The sequence below is a fragment of the Panthera pardus genome, unplaced genomic scaffold, assembly GCF_024362965.1.
Source record: "Panthera pardus isolate Hobbes unplaced genomic scaffold, ASM2436296v1 HiC_scaffold_25, whole genome shotgun sequence".
NCBI lineage: Eukaryota > Metazoa > Chordata > Mammalia > Carnivora > Felidae > Panthera > Panthera pardus.
This window is the reverse complement of record NW_026526821.1, coordinates 22,467,847-22,485,331: the sequence shown is the minus strand read 5'-3', so window position 1 is coordinate 22,485,331 and position 17,485 is coordinate 22,467,847. Positions and strand designations below refer to the sequence as shown.

Sequence of the window (17,485 nt, the reverse complement as noted above, 5' to 3'; positions counted from 1 at the left end):
CAAAATGAAATGGAGAGTCCAGAGAATAGATGCAGTAGCTGGAATTTACTACTTAACAATAGTGGGCATTTGAACAAACTAACAATTAAGTGCAAAAGATTTTCACTTTGTGCTTCAAAAACGGGTAACTAGGGCAAAGAGCTTCCCCCAACTTATACATTACCTTTGCCATGATGTAAAAGGCACAAAGAAGCAGCTGATCCAAATGTCGGTCTTTCATTAGATCAGGGCAATGAACTAAAGTGAATTCAAAACATGTCCATATCTTCCTTCGTAACTCATTTGAAACATCCAGTTTTAAACATAAATCTCGTAATCGTACACTTGCTAAATGATAGACCTAAGATGGAAGGTAGCACATTGATGCAAAAAAAAAACCCAGTAAATAATTCTTCGAATTTATGTCTTACCATGAACATGGGCTTTCAGGCCAAGATTAACAAATACCTAGGCTGTTGATAAATGTATGTAAAATTACATAAAATTTCTGTTCTATAGTACTAGTTCACTGGCAGAAGACTTTAATTCTCTTCAGAAGACTGTCTTAAAAACTCTTTTGGAAAAGATGTCCTCTATCCTGTCATCTATGTAAAGTAAAAAACACTAAAATGCAAGATTTACTTGCATCACGATCATTATGAATACATAATTTTTCAAGTGTTCAGAAATCCCCCGTACCTTTTTTTGTTCAGAAAAGATTACTAGGAAGTCTAAAATGTCAGATAATAGGGGTGCCTGGTTGACTCAGTTGGTGGAGTATGACTCTTGATCTCGGGGTTGGGGGTTCTAGCCCCATGCTGGGTGGAAAGATTACTTTAAAGTAAAATCTTTAAAAATTTTTGAAAAAAAGTCAGATAATAACTAAAATGTTTGATTTCAAGAATGAGTCAGAAAGCAAAACCATTTAAAAAACCTCCCCTATATTCTACACTGTTTTTATGAGCACATAAATGGAATATTAAAGTAAATGAGATACAAGGTTTTTTGTTTTTGTTGTTTCTAAGTACATCAGAGTAAATTTAGTTCAATGCCCTGAACCTTTCATATACAACTTTTATACGAATTGATAACTAATGCAAATGACCTGAAGGTCCTGCAAGATTCTAAAATGGCTTCCAATCATCCAGGAAGCATTATGTTTTACTGTTTTAAAAACTGGTGACCCTGCTGTGGTATCTCTAAATCCACACTATTCTGTTTGAACTAAGTCTTCAAATTTAAATGTTCAGGGAAAAAGAATCAGGCATCCCTTACAGCAAATTATTTTTGGGGACGCCTGGGTGGCTCAGTTGGTTGAGCATCTGATTCTTGATTTTGGCTCAGGTCATGATCCCAGGGTCCTGAGATTAAGCCCAGTGTCAGGCTCTGTGCTGGGCATGAAGCCTGCTTAAGATTCTCTCTCTCCCTCTGCCCCCTCCCCCGCTCTCTCTCAAAATTAAAAAAAAAAAAAAAAAAAAAAGTATCTTTGGCAGGAAAATAATCCACAAATAAGAGTTTAAAAACAAATATAAGCTATCCAATACACTAATCTGATAGTCAAATGGTAGACTCCAAAGCCACAAGTGATTCATTTTATAGCAAATTCATTTTTTCTGCATCCTATCCCCTTGTTTCTAGTCCATCTGGCCAAAAGATAAACAGAATCCATTTGGGTCAGTGCAGTGGGAAAGATGCCAGAACTTTACATTTGTCACAGAAAATAAAAGATAATGGCCCTAGTTAAAAAGATTAGAAATAATAAGTCATTAAGTAATATTTGTTAAGTATCTTTTACAGAGTTGATCCAATGCCTTAAAGAAACACATACTCTGGAAGTCTGATTCTGACAAAAAAATTCAGAGTACATTCTATTCAGTCCTGGAACACCAGCACCACGCTGAATTCAGCATAGATAATAGCTGCAACTTACTCAAGGAATGGTTATTTTGAATTCACTATAGATACGGACACATATGTTCTTTTTTTTTTTTTTTTTTTAAACGTTTATTTATTTTTGAGACAGAGAGAGACAAAGCATGAACGGGGGAGGATCAGAGAGAGAGGGAGACATAGAATCTGAAACACGCTCCAGGCTCTGAGCTGTCAGCACAGAGCCTGACGCGGGGCTCGAACTCACGGACCGCGAGATCATGACCTGAGCCGAAGTCGGACACTCAACCGACTGAGCCACCCAGGCGCCCCACGGACACATATGTTCTTTATACAGACATCCTATTCTCTTTTAGGATAGAGTTTTTCTAATCTATGTCAAACAGGTTATAATTAAATGGAAAGAAGGATGCCTGAGTGGTTCAGTGGTTCAGTCAGTTAAGTGTTTGATTCTTGATTTTGGCTCTGGTCATGATCCTGGGGTTGTGAGACTGAGCCCTGCATTGGGCTCCTCGATGAGCATGGAGCCTGCTTGGGATTGTCTCTCTCTCCCTCTGCCCCTCTCCCCAGCTTGCACTCTCTCTGTCTGTCTGGTCCCTCTCTCAAATAGATAAATAAATGGAAAGAAAAAAACCCAAGATTCTGAAATAAATGCAGAATTAAAAATTCAGAACTAGGGGTGCCTGGGTAGCTCAGTAGGTTATATGTCCAACTTGATTTTTGCTCAGGACATCATCTCACAGTTTGTGGGACTGAGCCCCACATCGGGCTGTGCACTGACAACGCAGAGCCTACTTGGGATTCTCTCTCTCTCCCTTCCTCTGTCCCTCTCCTGCTCGTGCTCCCTCACTCTCTAAATAAATAAACTTTAAAAACAGAAACAAAAAACAGGCCTTATATAGGCACAAGGTGGAGGCAGTAGTCATGGAGGCAGAGTAGAGGAGGCAGCGGGAAGTAGAGAAAATGGCAAGTCTCTCAAGAATTATGATTAAAAAGACTAGAGGAAATAAATTTAAATTTGCATCAAAAGCAATTTGGAAAGATAATTTCTTAAAATTTTTAAGTCTTAAACCCTAATCACAATGCTAAGACAAAAAACAGTGCTTTCTTTTTCCTTCACATTTTTTTTTAACGTTTATTTATTTCTGAGAGAGAGAGTGTGAGTGGAGTAGGGGCAGAGAGAGAAGGAGATAGAATCTGAAACAGGCTCCAGGCTTTGAGCTGTCAGCACAGAGCCCGATGAGGGCTCGAAATCAGGAGGCTTGAGATCATGACCTGAGCTGAAGTTGGAAGCTCAACCAATTGAGCCACCCAGGCGCCCCTCCTTTATAATTCTTGAGAATGGGCTAGCCAGCCATGTAGTTATGGAGTAGACTACAGAGGTACTTTCAGTTCTGGGATTTATTTTAGAGAAGAATCATGTTTGGTTATAAAAATCTAATTAACTTACCTGTCTTATCAGAAGTTGACAGTGCTTGTAAAAATGGGTAGGGCAAATTGAAATTATTTCTATGTTAAATCTTTCAGTCCTTTTTCATTAATACTACAGTAATGCATGTATTATAATGGAAATTGGTCAAATCTTAATTTAAAAGGTAAGGGGTGCCTGGGTGGCTCAGTCCATAGAGCATGTGACTTTTAATCTCAAAGTCATGAGTTTGAGCCCCACTTTGGGAACAGAATTTACTTAAAAAAATAAATAAAAGGTAACACATTGGATTTATGATAAAAACTGTGTAGCCACCCAGTATTCCACCAATTTTTATAACAATTCTTCAATAATTTAAGCTTATCTGTAAGATCCAAGAAGCACCTGTCCCACAATGAACTCTAATCTACAGCAACCTAACACAATGTAGTTCCACTAAATTTCAGAGGATGGCCAACTGCTCAGAGTGGTATAAGAACATAAGTTGGTAGGATATATAAGCTATATCATGAAATGGAGTCACACCATATAAGCCTGAGTCAAACACAGTTCACCAAAATCATAATGTTTTCTTAAGAGGTCAAATATGTTTCTTTTAAAAGGGTAAACGTATATTACCTGATGTCAAAGCTGACAAAGATACTACAAAAAATATAGACCAATATCTCATGAATATTGATACAAAAACCCTCAACAAAGTACCAGTAAACTGAACACAACAGCATACCCTAAAAGGATTTTACAGTGTGATCAAATTATGATTTATTCTTGGGATGGAAGGATAGTTTAACAGAAAAACCAATTAGAGTAATATACTACATTAACAGAATAAAGGGAAAAATATGATTATCTCAATTGATGCAGAAAAAGCAACTGACAAAATCCAAAATGCTTTTTTCTTTTTAAATTTTATTTTCTAATTTTTAAAAATTTTTATTTTACACAGTGAGAGTGTGAGCTGGGGAGGAGGCAGAGGGAGAGAGAGAGAGAGAAAGAGAGAGAGATAAACTTAATCAGGCTCCATGCTTATGGCAGAGCCTGATGTTGGGCCTCAATCCCGTGACCCTCTGATCATGACCTGAGCCGAAATCAAGTGTCAGATGCTCAATTGACTAAGCCACCCAAAGCCCCCCTTTTTTTCCCCATAAAAACACTCGATGAACTAAGAATAGAATAAAACTACCTCAACATGATAAATGCCATATATGAAAAATCCATAGCTAACATACTCAAAAGTAAAACAAAGAAAAGAAGAAAGCTTTTCCCCTAAGATTAGGAACATGACAAGGATGCCCAATTTCAGCACTTTTCAACATAGTACGAGAAATTCTAGCCAGAGCAATTAGGCAAGAAAAAGAAATATAAGGCATCCAAACTGGCAAAGAAGTAAAATCACCTCTGTGTGTAGTTTACATGTGTAGAATACTGGAAAACTCTAAAAAGTCCTTAAAAAACGTGAGAAATAATAAATGAATTCCACGAAGTTGCAGGATACAAAATCACACAAAAATCTCTTTCATTCTTATACTACCAACAATGAATAATCCAAAAATAAAGAAAATGATTTCATTTACAATAGCCTGAAAAAGAATAAAATACTTAGGTATCAACTTAACCAAGTATATAAAAGTGTATACTGAAAACTGCAAAATACTGCTGAAAGAAATTAAAGAAAGTGCAAATAATAAAACACTGCATGTTAACTAAAAAACAAAAAAGCAAAACAAAAAGCTCAAAACACAAATAAATGGAAAGACACCCCATGTTCATGGACTGGAAGACTTTTTTTTTTTTAAATGTTTACTTAGTTTTGAGAGGTGGGGAGATGAAGGGGGGGGTGGGACAGAGGATCCAAAGTGGACTCCATGCTGATAGCAGTAAGCCTGACACGGTGCTCAAACCCACGAACCACAAGATCATGACCTGAAACAAAGTTGGACACTCAACCAATTGAGCCACCCAGGTACCCCTGGACTGAAAATTTAATAATGTTAAGATGTCGGGGCGCCTGGGTGGCGCAGTCGGTTAAGCGTCCGACTTCAGCCAGGTCACGATCTCGCGGTCCGTGAGTTCGAGCCCCGCATCAGGCTCTGGGCTGATGGCTCGGAGCCTGGAGCCTGTTTCCGATTCTGTGTCTCCCTCTCTCTCTGCCCCTCCCCCGTTCATGCTCTGTCTCTCTCTGTCCCAAAAATAAATAAAAAATGTTGAAAAAAAAAAATTTAAAAAAAAATAAAAATTAAAAAAAAAAAAGATGTCAATACCAGTCAAAACAATCTACAGATTCAATGCAATCCTTATCAAAATCCCCATGATGGGGTGCTTGGGTGTCTCAGTTGGTTAAGCATCCAACTCTTGATCTCAGCTCAGGTCTTTATCTCAGGGTCGTGAGTTCAAGCTCTGTGCTGGGCTCCATGATGGGCATAGAACCTACTTTAAAAAAAAAAATCCCCAAGATGTTTTTTGCCGAAATAGAAAAATCCATTCTAAAAAGAAAAAGAAAAATCCATGCTAAAACTCGTATGGAATCTCAAGTGACTCTGAATAGCCAAAATAATCTTGAAAAAGAAGAAAAAGTTGGAGGTTTCACATTTCCTAATTTCAAAACTTACTACAGGAGTACCTGGATGGTTTAGTCAGTTAAGTGTTTGACTTTTGACTTTGGCTCAGTCATGATTTTATGGTTCATGAGTTCAAGCCCTGCGTCAGGCTCTGTGCTGACAGCATGGAGCTTGCCTGCTTGGGATTCTCTCCCTCAAAATAAATAAACTTAAACAAATTTTTAAAAAGGAAGGAAATTCTGAATGATGCTACAACATGGATAATCTTGAAGACTTACGCTAAGTGAAATAAACCTGTCACAAAAGGACAAATATTGTATGATTCCACTTATATAAGGTACCTTGAATAGTCAAATTCATAGTAGGATGGTGGTTACTAGGAGCCAGTGGTGGGGAGAGAAATGGTGAATTATTGTAATTGTTTGGGACAGAGTTTCAGTTTAGGAAGATGAAAAAGTTCTGGAGATGGATAGTGGTGAAAGCTCCTCGACAATATGAATGTACTCAATGACAATTTTGTACTTAATGACATTTTTGTACTTTTAATTTTTTTAAATGCTTATTTAATATTTTTGAGAGACAAAGAGACAAAGCGTGAGCAGGGGAGGGGCACAGAGAGAGGGAGACACAGAATCTGAAGCAGACTCCAGGTTCTGAGCTGTCAGCACAGAGCCCGATGCAGGGCTCAAACGCACGAACCGTGAGATCATGACCTGAGTCGAAGTCGAACGCTTAACTGAGTGAGCCACCCAGGCCCCCCGACACTTTTGTACTTAATATACACTTAAAGATGGTTAAGATGGTAAATTTTATGTCCGTTTTACCACACACCCAAAAAAGAAGGCTAAAATTGCTGTTAATCTTTCTTGCGTTGATTCAATGACATTTTATTTTCATTTTTTAATTTTTAAAAATATTTATTTTTCAAGTTTATTTATTTATTTTGAGAGAGAGAGAGAGAGAGAGAGAGAGAGAGGCAGGCAGAGAGAGAGGAAAGGAGAGAACCCCAAGATGGCTGCATGCTGCCAGTGCAGAGCCTGACGGGACACCGAATCTCACCAAGTGTGAGATCTTGACCTGAGGTGAAATCAAGAATTGGACGCCACAACTAAGCCACCCAGGTGCTCCTTAAATATTTTAACTAATCTCTACACCCAATACCCAATGTGGGGCTCAAACTTACAACCCTGAGATCAAGAGTTGCATGCTCTACCAACTGAGCCAGGTGGGTGCGTCAAATGAGATCTTTTTAGATGTCATAAAATCACATACCTTTCTATAAAACAGTGCTAAAGACCCAGTTCTCTTTGGTTTGCTTATTCCAGTTGTATGTGCCTCTTGTCCTTTAGTCAGATGGTTCTGTTTTGGAGAAGCACCAATTAATGACTGAGCAGTAAGTGACACAGGACTCTCGACTTTGGACTCCTGAGTTGTGTTCATGGAAATTGGTATCAGTGTGATCTCTCCAGCATCATTTGCAATACCTAAATGTATAAGCAAGAATTCTATTTTAGAAATAAGTTGCATGTGGTCCAGAAAAACTGTCAATTATCTACCTACCTACCTACCTACCTACCTACCTAGCTATCCAAACATAGGAATAGGTTAGAAAAGAGGAAAGCTACAAAAATTGTAATTCTAGGTTATAACACTCTTGTTTTCTATTTCTGCTCTGAGACAATGTTTTCTTTTGAACTCGTAAGGAGATGTTTGTAATTAAGAAAAAAGATTTTTGCTTAACACGCTCATTTGTAAAGCTCAGATAAGAAAATAAGTCCAATAAAAAGGGTGGTAAATTCATGAAAGTATGAAAATTCAAAAACCAGTATAAGTTCAAAACAAAAAAAAAGGTGGAATACATAAGATTTTTAAGGCAGTAAAACTATTCTGTATAATACTATAATGGTAGATATATGTTATCAGACTTTCATCAAAATCTATAGAAGTGTACATCAACAGTGTACTTTTATGTAAATTATGGACTTGGGTCATAATGATGTGTCAATGTAGGTTCATCAGTTGTAAGAAATACACCATTCTTTGGTATATTGATGGTGATGAGGTCTGTGTGTGTGTGGGCAGTGGGTATATGGGAAATCTCTATACCTTTTACTCAATTTTGCTGTGAACCCAAAACTGCTCTAAAATAATAAATTAAAAAAATGGTATAGGTTAAAAAAAAAAAAACTGGATCAAAAAGGCCATGTGATTCAACCCAGCAAGACATTTCTTAAATTACTAACCAACTCAGAAAAAAAATAAAATAAATACATTAAAATGTTACCGTGCAATGGGATTGTAACTTTATGTCCCGTTGTCCCTGTGACTATGGCTGTGGCCATAGTTAGAAGACTTTGCCCAGGTGGAATTGATAGATTTTCAGCAGTAATGCTTGAAGAAGGAGCAATTTTCAATTTTGTTCCTTCTGTTATGATCCTGTCCATAAGTATTTCTTTTGGGGGATCTTCCCCAAAAAGTCTTCTCTTAGCACTCCCTGCAGTAGGAGAACTGTAGCGTTCATGGACAGAAATTGGAGACAACGGTTGCATATCTAATAGAGAGAAAAATAAATTTAAAATAGTTTGATATGTATTCTAAACTAATAAATCAGGTTCACTCATTCACTCAAAAAATAGATACTGAGTTACTATATGCTAAGCAATAGGTATTCAGCAGTAAATAACACGGCTGCTATCTTCACAGAATATAGAGTATAGCAAAAGAGGTATGAAAAAGTTACTACATGTGAAAATTATGATAGCTCATCTTCCTGGTTTCTTGAACCTCTGCCTACTATTAAAGGAGCAAAATATTAAGGGTAAAATAGAAGCTGAGAGGTAGAATGAGGTGACCACTAAATTTGAGCAGTCTAATTAGCTTCTGTCTCCCAATCTTATCTAGTAAATAACATCTGAGAAGGAAAAATCAGTGATTTGGTTCACAGTTTTGCCCCCTCCTACACACCCATACTTCAAGCAGCTTAAGGCAGTAGCTTCGGCTTTTTCTTTTGTTTAAGTAGGCTCCACGCCCAACATGGAGCCCAACATGGGGCTTGAACTCACAAGGCTGTGGTCAAGACCTGGGCTGAGATCAAGAGTTGGACGCTTGACCTACTGAGCCACCCGGGTGCCCCTATGGCTTTCTGATTTAGTAGGTACAGAATCATCTTTTATAAGCTCACGAGAAGATAAAGATGAGCAAAGGTGATAAGACTCTATTTAACTTGCCTTAATCTGAGGGTTGGCAGTAGTGTGTTGATTAAAAGATTATAGATTATATTTAGTTTTCAACGCTATCCTTCCATAGGAGTGGCTTTCCCTATATACCAAGTGTGTAAAGGTTCTCCTAGCCCCTAAAAACCCTACATCTTTTTCCACAATCCTTCCCCACTTTCCCTGACCCACTGATTCTTTACAGGTATATAATATACTTTTTATTTTTATCTATTTATTTTTTAATGTTTATTTTTGAGAGAGGGACACAGCATTACTGGAGGAGAGGCAGAGAGAGAGGGAGACACAGATGCAAAGCAGACTCTAGGCTCTGAGCTGTCAGCACAGAGCCCGACATGGGGCTCGAACTCACAAACTGTGAGATCATGACCTGAGCCAAAGTCAGACGCTTAACTGAACCACCCAGGCGCTCGTATTTTTTATTTTAAAAGTTTTTTTTTTTTAAGTAATCTCTATACCCATTGTGGGGCTCAAACTCACAACCCAAGATCAAGAGCTGCACACACCACTGACTGAGCCAGACACTCCTATGGTATGCTTTTTTTTTTTTTTTTAAGCGTATTTATTTATTTTGAGAGAGAGAAAGCGGGAGTCGGGGAAGGGCAGACAGAATCACAAGCACTGACAGTGCAGAGCCCAATGTGGGCTTCAACCCCACAAACTGAGATCATGAATGACCTGAGCTGAAGCTGGACGCTTAACCAACGGAGCCACTCAGATGTCCTACCTATAATGTGCTGTTTAAAGTGAAAGCATTTCAGGGCACTTGGCTGGCTCATCAGTGGCACATGTGGCTCTTGATCTCAGGCTCGTGAGTTCGAGCCCCATGTTGGGTGTAGAGATGACTTATTAAACATGTTTACAAGGTATAAAAATAACTTCTGGAAATGATTTGACAGCTCTCTGTATTAATAAGGTGAGAGGAGAAACAGTTATGTCTTAATAAAAATCTCTGCATTTCTGGGGCTTATGAAAACAGCTCTGATTTCCCAACCTCAGTGGCAGATAGAAAGTTCTGTGGTAACTCCCATGATCACTTAATAGGAGTGTACCTGGATCCTTTATACATAAGAAATCCAACACAGCCCTTGAATCTGACTAGGAATGTTTAAGCCGACATTTCAAACAATTTTTTTTTGAAGTTTATTTTTGAGAGAGAGAGAGACAGAGTGTGAGTGGGGAGGAGCAGAGAGAATGAGAGACACAGAATCCGAAAAAGGCTCCAGGCTCCAAGCTGTCAGCACAGAGCCTGACACAGGGCTCAAACTCACAAACCGCAAAATCATGATTTGAGCTGAAGTCGGACGCTGAACCAACTGAGCAACCCAGGTGCACCTAAAGCTGACATTTCAAGAGAGGATTCATATTATAGCCATGAGGTTAGCTGCAAACCCCTTCAAATTATCTTTTCTTGGCACAGAAGTGGAAAAGATACAGTGAACAACTCTTTACATTTAATAAATACAGAAATTAATATTATGTCTTTTTCTTCCTAGAGTCAAGGCTCAATATTGTTTTCTAAGGTTTTTCCATTATTTGATTCTCTTGCCTGAACCCCTATGAGAAAATACTTTTTTCTTCTACTTATAAAAATAATATATGCCCTATATGTTCACAGCAGCATTATTCATAATGGCCAACAAGTGGAAATAATCCAAATGTCCATCAACTAACGAATGAACAAACAATATATAGCATATCCACACAATGAAATATTATTCAGTCATAAAGATGAAGAGCTGATATATGCTGCAATATAAATAGATCTTGAAAACATGCTACATGAAAGAAGCCAAGCACAAAGGTCACATATTATATGATTCTATTTATATAAAATTCTAGAACAGGCAAATCTATAGAGACAAAAAGCAGATTGTAGTTCCAGGGGATTGGGTGGGGGAACTGGACAGTGACTGCTATTGAATATGGGGTCTCTTTTCTGGGCTGATGAAACTGTTCTGGAATTAGATAATGGTGAGAATTGTAGAGTCTTATGAATATACTAAAAACTACTTAACTGTACATGTTAAAAGGGTGAATTTTATGGTATGTGAATTATAACCCAATGAACAAAAGAGCTCACCAAAAGAAAATTCTTAGAATACCAAAAAACTGTAATATAGAAAGTAACATCCACTCAAAACACCACCATCTGGAGAGAATCATATTTGGGTGACCATTATTCATGATCTTAGTTCTGAGATGTCTAGCTAGGCTGTAAACACACACACACATATAAAATATAAATATGTATGCATACATATACATATATATATTACAGTCAAGGATACATACACATATGCACACATTCTCACACAGACTGTTCATACTTTGTTCAGTTCCAATATGCAAGAATTTAAGTTACCATAGTTTAGTTAAAATAACAGCCTAACAAAATGGTTCAAATTTCAGTTTCCATGATGTACTAACTATAACTGCATAAACAAACTTTAGTTTACAAATCATTATATAACTAATAGATGTGAATCATGATCAGTAACTAATCATGTTAATTCTTTCAAAGTCTGTCACTGATTGGTCAGGGCACATCTGCTATTCAATTCATGAGCACAGGAAAGCATACAGTTATGTTGTCTCTTTGTCTCCAGTGAAAAACCCTATGTGACATTTTATAAAAACAGACACATGAGGGGAATCATCAAAAAAAAAAAAAAAAAGTACGGGGGTGTTGGGGTGGCTCAGTCGGTTAAATGTCTGACTCTGATTTCAGCTCAGGTCATGATCTCACGTTCGTGGCATCAAGCTCCACATCAGGCTCTGTGCTGAGCATGAAGCCTGCTTGAGATTCTCATTCTCTCTCTCTCTGCCCCTCTCCCCAGCTTGTGCTCTCTCTCTCTCTCAAAATAAATAAACATCAAAGAAAAAAAAAAAGAAACCTTAAAAAAAAATTGCAACAAAGAAATGAAAGTGATAATGCTGAAACTGAAATTAATTTAGAACGTCAGTAAAGTTACAGAAGGAACAACTGACTCTGGGAATACTGACACTGACACTGTTCAAGAGATTAGATACACAGCCTGAAGAACTTCCTGAAAGTGAAATTCGTTGACATAATTGAAGAAAGTTGTTGAGATTAAAAGGATGAAGATATCCAACAGAAAGTGATGATGGCAAAAACTTCACATTTGAGGAACTCTCAGAGATATTTCAAAGAATTAAACACACAAAGTATAAAATGTTGAAAGCTGATCCAAATTTAGAAAGGAACAGGACAGTTCACCAAGGCACAGAAAAGATGCTCATTCACCAGCATAAATTACAGGAGAAGGAGGTGGCAAGCACTGTTTAAACTATTCTTTGTAAGTTTGAAAAAAAAAAAAAACCACCAACAAGAAAACCAAACCACTTTCAGGGCACCTGGCTGGCTCAGTCAGTGGAGTGTGTGACTCTTGATCATGGGGTTGTGGGTTTGAGTTCCGTGTTGGGTATAGAGATTACTTAAAAATAAAATCTTGAAAAAACAAAAACCAAAAAGATGAAAAACAAACCACTTCCATTCTCAATGTTTCCAGTGCTTTATACTGTATTATGTAAATACTTTTATTATCTTCCATTTTGCTAAACATTAAGGACTCATAGCTTTTTTTAAAATTATCACTTTTTTAAAGTAATCTCTACACCCAATGTGGTGCTCAAACTTATGCCCCTGAGATCAAGAGTCACATGCTCTACTGAGAGCCAGCCAGGCGCCCCTAATGACTGATCATTTTTAAAAGTTTTGATGAAACAAATAGATAAATACAAGTTTTGACAAGATTTTTTTCCTTTTTAAAGGCTTTTATTTATATATTTTTAAAAAGCTTATTTATTTTGAGAGAGAGAGAGCATGAGCAAGCAGGGGAAGGGCAGAGAAAGAGAGAGAATCCCAAGCAGGCTCCATGCTGCCAGTGTGGAGCTGGACACAGCGCTCAAACCATGAGATCATGACCTGAGCCTAAATTAAGAGTTGGCTGCTTAATGGACTGAGCCACCTAGGTGCCTCTGGACAAGATTTAAAAAAAAAAAAAAATTTTTTTAATGTTTATTTATTTTTGACAGAGAGAGAGAGAGAGAGAGAGAGAGAGAGAGAGAGAGAGAGACAGAGCATGAGCGGGGAAGGGGCAGAGCGAGAGGGAGACACAGAATCCGAAGCAGGCTCCAGGCTCTGAGCTGTCAGCACAGGGCTCGATGCTGGGCTCGGTCACAGACCGAGAGATCATGACCTGAGCCGAAGTAAGACGCTCAACCGACTGAGCCACCCAGGTGCCCCTGTCTCCTGACAAGATTTTTAAAGGTCATAAAACAATCCTAATCATTCTCACTGCTTATGAAGACTGTTTTGCATGCACATTTTTATCATCTTGGACTACATGTAAAGCAAAGACTATATGTGTGCCTGCACACACATACACAAAATTATAGTTCAAGTTGGATCAAGAGCCATGTGAAGCCCGAGTACTTGTTCATCTGAAGTTTGTTCAGGGATATGTGATCAAAAGATTTTAACTGATTAAAAAATTCAAGAAAAAATTCATATAATCCAGAGGATGCACACATCAGATGCACACATCATAAGAGAAAATAAGGACGAATGAACTAAAATCTTCCCATAAGGTTCATATGAACTATTTTAAGAGCGTATGGATAAGTTATTTCTTAGATGAACTTAAGCATCCCAAAGAGTTTTTTGCTCTGCTTCAAATACTTTTCTTTCTATAAAGACATACATAGAGAAAGAATATAACTTGAGTCACATTTGAAAAGTAGGTATTTTGCTTATTTACAGTTTTCTGTTAGCATTAGGAAAAGTGTGTTTATTAAAAGGCTAAAATACTATTTCCACAACAACTGACATTGAAGTAAAAAAATATTAAAGAACAGAGTGAAAATCTTATTACTTTGATATGAAAAACTATACAACAAGCCACAAAACGGTGTTAGCATAAGCCTCCTTTTACATTTTGTTTTATTTTTACTTTTAAGTAGGCTTCACACCCAATGTGGGTATAAGTTTAAACCCATGACCCAAGTTTAAGAGTCCCATGTTCTACTGACTGAGCCAGCCAGGTGTCCTAGCCCCTGTTTATCTTTTAAATTTAAAAATTCTTTTTCATAAGCCCCTTTTCTTTTTTTTTTAAATTTTTTTTTAACGTTTGTTTATTTTTGAGACAGAGACAGAGCATGAACAGGGGAGGAGCAGAGAGAGAGGGAGACACAAAATCTGAAACAGGCTCCAGGCTCTGAGCTGTCAGCACAGAGCCCGACGCGGGGCTCGAACTCATGGACCGTGAGATCATGACCTGAGCCGAAGTCGGACGCTTAACCGACCAAGCCACCCAGGCGCCCCCATAAGCCCCTTTTTCAATCTTGATAAAGAAATTAGATTTCATAATAATATATTAGCAAGACTTGAAATTTTGAGAAAATTATCTTTGTTATTTTTTTGTTTTACCTGTGTTGAACCTACCCCTTCGAAGACTCCCACTGTCAGTCCGAACTTCTTTGACCCTTGGATGCATTAGAGGAGACATCGGCATCATAGGAAGGTGTCCCTGTACATTTCCCCCATTTCCTGTTTCAAAGTTATTTGGGAATATAACCTGTAAAAAATAAAAACCTCTTGCTTTACATATAGATAAACCTACTGATGAAAACTTATAACAGAAAAATGAGAAAAAAGTCTTCTTCAACTGTTTTATTTCCCTTCTTTCTTCTTCACAAAATAGAACTTGCATAAAGTGCTCAATAGTTTGTGTTGTTACACATATCTCACTTAATTTTATAATTTATCTCCTTAAGTTTATTGACCACTTCTAGAAGTAAACTGATGAGGTAGGCACCATCTATTTCCACTTAAGGATGACAAAATACAGGCTTAAAATATGAAATTTGCCTGAGGACAATTACTATTTTTTAAGTTTATATTTTTTTAAATGTTTGTTTATTTATTTTGGTAGGGGGCAGAGAGAGGGAGAGAGAAAGAGAGAATCTCAAACAAGCTCCACGCTGTCAGCACAGAGCCCAGTGCTGGGCTTGAACTCATGAACCGTGAGATCATGACCTGAGCTGAAATCAAGAGTTTGATGCTTAACCAACTGGGCCACCACAGGCACCACTAAAGTTTATTTTTTATTTATTTTGAGGGAGAGAGAGAGAGAGAGAAAACAGGAGTGGAGGAGGGACAGAGAGAGAGGGAAAGAGAGAATCTCAAGCAGACACCGTGCTTTCAGTGCAGAGCCTGACGTGGGGCTCAATCTCATGAACCATGAGATCATGACCTGAGCTGAAACTACGAGTCAGGCACTTAACCAACTAAGCCACCCAGGTGCCCCAAGGACAACTACTATTAAGTAACAGAGCAAGGGCTTCAACCCAAATCCTCTTTCTTCAAGTTCATTGCCTTTTTTCACTTTCCCAAGAGATTCTACAATGGAAGTATTGATGAATACTAAAGATTACACAGTTAATCACAGTTTGTTGCAAAAAACCAAAGATACATGGAAGAGAGATTTCAAGAAATCATTTTCTTTTCAGTTCTTCCTGGTCTTGGATAGTCCTTCCAGTAGTGTGGAATTAGGCAAAAATTCACCAGGTTTCATGAAGTATAAGACACAGAAAAGCAAAGAAAGATGAAAAGACAAGAGTTACGAAAGAGCAACACAGAGGTAAAGGAGAAAAAACTCAGTTTCTCACATGATACTAAACTGTGAAATGTGTGGCTTGTGTGTATTAGGCACAAATTTCTGATTTTTTAAATTCTAAATACTACTAATGAAAACCATTTAATTTTTTACATAGACATTTGAAAAATTAAATATGATAAAATTAGTGGTTTCTTAGATATGACTTCCAAAAGCACAAGAAACGAAAAAAATAAACAGGACATTATCAAAATTAAAAACTTTGTGTTCTAAAAGACTTGATCAAGAAATTAAAAGGCAACCCATGAAATGAAAGGCAAAATTTAAAAATCCTATTAACAGATAAGGGAGTCATATTTACAATATATAAAGGATTCCTATAATTCAATAATAAAAAGACAAATAACCCAATTAAAAAACGGCAAAGGATTTGAATAGATATTTCTCCAAAGGAGATACACAAATGGCCAATAAGCACATGAAAAGATGCTGCACATCATTAGCCAACAGGGAAATGTAAATAAAAACCGTAACGAAATATCACTTTATGTCTACTAATGGCTCGAATAAAAAAGATAAGTGTCAGGGAAGAAAAAACAAAGGTAAGTTTTACAGAAGATGTGAAGAAACTGGAATGTTCATACACTGATGGTAGGAATGTTAAATGGTGCAGCCACTTTCAAGAGTGTGATGGTTTCCCCAAACTGGAGGTACACAGCTGGAGGTACACGTGACCCAGCAATTCTATTCCTAGAAATGTACCTAAGAAAAATAAAAACATGTCCATACAAAACTTGTGTGTGAACGGTGACAGCAGCATTATTCATAAAAGCCAAAAGGCAGAAACAACCCAAATGTCTATCAATTGATAAATGGATGAACAAAATGATATATTCAAATGACAGAGTATCATTAAGCCATAAAAAGCAATGAAGTGCTAATATATCCTGTAACGTGGACGAACCTTGAAAACATAATGCTAAGTGAAAGAAGCCAGACACAAAGGACCACATATCATATGCTTCCACATATTTGAAATGTCCAGAATACACAAATTAATAAAGACAGAAGTGGATTAAGGTTGCTTAGGGCTAAGGAGAAGAAGGTGGGTGAGGAAAGTGACAGCTAAATGATACAGTTTCTTGTTGAGGTGATGGATATGTTCCAAAATTGACTGAGGTGATGGGTGCACCTATCCTTGAACATACTAAACACTAAATTATATGTTTAAAAACAATTTTTTTTAATGTTTATTCATTTCCTGAGAGAGGGAGACAGAGTGTGAGCAGGGGAGGAGCAGAGAGGAGGGAGACAAAGAATCCGAAGCAGGCTCCAGGCTCTGAGCTGTCAGCATAGAGTCCAATGTGGGGCTCGAACCCATGGACCGCGAGATCATGACCTGAGTTGAAGTTGGATACTTAACTGAGTGAGCCACCCAGGCACCCCATAAAGCTATTATTTTTTAAAATGACAGGATCATCAGCCTTGCCCTGACTCACCTCTTCACAGGTAGGAACTTTGTTTCCTGAAGCCTGGAGAGCCTCCCACAGTGCAGAATCGTGACTCCACGCTAAACTCTCTAAAATCTGTTCTTCGATGCTGTTCAGGTGTTTCACCATGTCCCTGGAAAGTCCCTCCTCTGAGCGGATAACCACCTCAATAACCTGGTAAAGATAAAATTGAAAAGGTAATATAGGTAGTCTTAGTCATTTCTAGGCTTTCATGTATGACTAGCTTTGGTCTTATAAGGACACA

At 37.7% G+C, this 17,485-nt stretch overlaps 2 protein-coding genes across 5 annotated transcripts in view; one reads left to right on the top strand and one right to left on the bottom strand.

Annotated features, from left to right (window-relative positions):
• MANBAL (mannosidase beta like) overlaps window positions 1-17,485 on the top strand; it is a 296,121-nt gene that overhangs the window by 56,900 nt on the left and 221,736 nt on the right. The gene's annotated exons all lie outside the window — the stretch shown is intronic.
• Window positions 1-17,485, bottom strand: part of RBL1 (RB transcriptional corepressor like 1) — a 60,768-nt gene that overhangs the window by 14,401 nt on the left and 28,882 nt on the right. For 3 of the 4 annotated variants that reach the window (XM_019458554.2, XM_019458551.2, XM_019458553.2), the window contains 5 exons: window positions 17,230-17,394; window positions 14,542-14,689; window positions 8,141-8,407; window positions 7,129-7,340; window positions 164-340 (listed from right to left, as the gene is read on the bottom strand). In XM_019458554.2, coding sequence (XP_019314099.2) covers window positions 164-340; window positions 7,129-7,340; window positions 8,141-8,407; window positions 14,542-14,689; window positions 17,230-17,394 — 969 coding nt within the window. The remainder of the gene's footprint in view (window positions 1-163; window positions 341-7,128; window positions 7,341-8,140; window positions 8,408-14,541; window positions 14,690-17,229; window positions 17,395-17,485) is intronic. The other variant, XM_019458552.2, reaches the window with a different exon arrangement.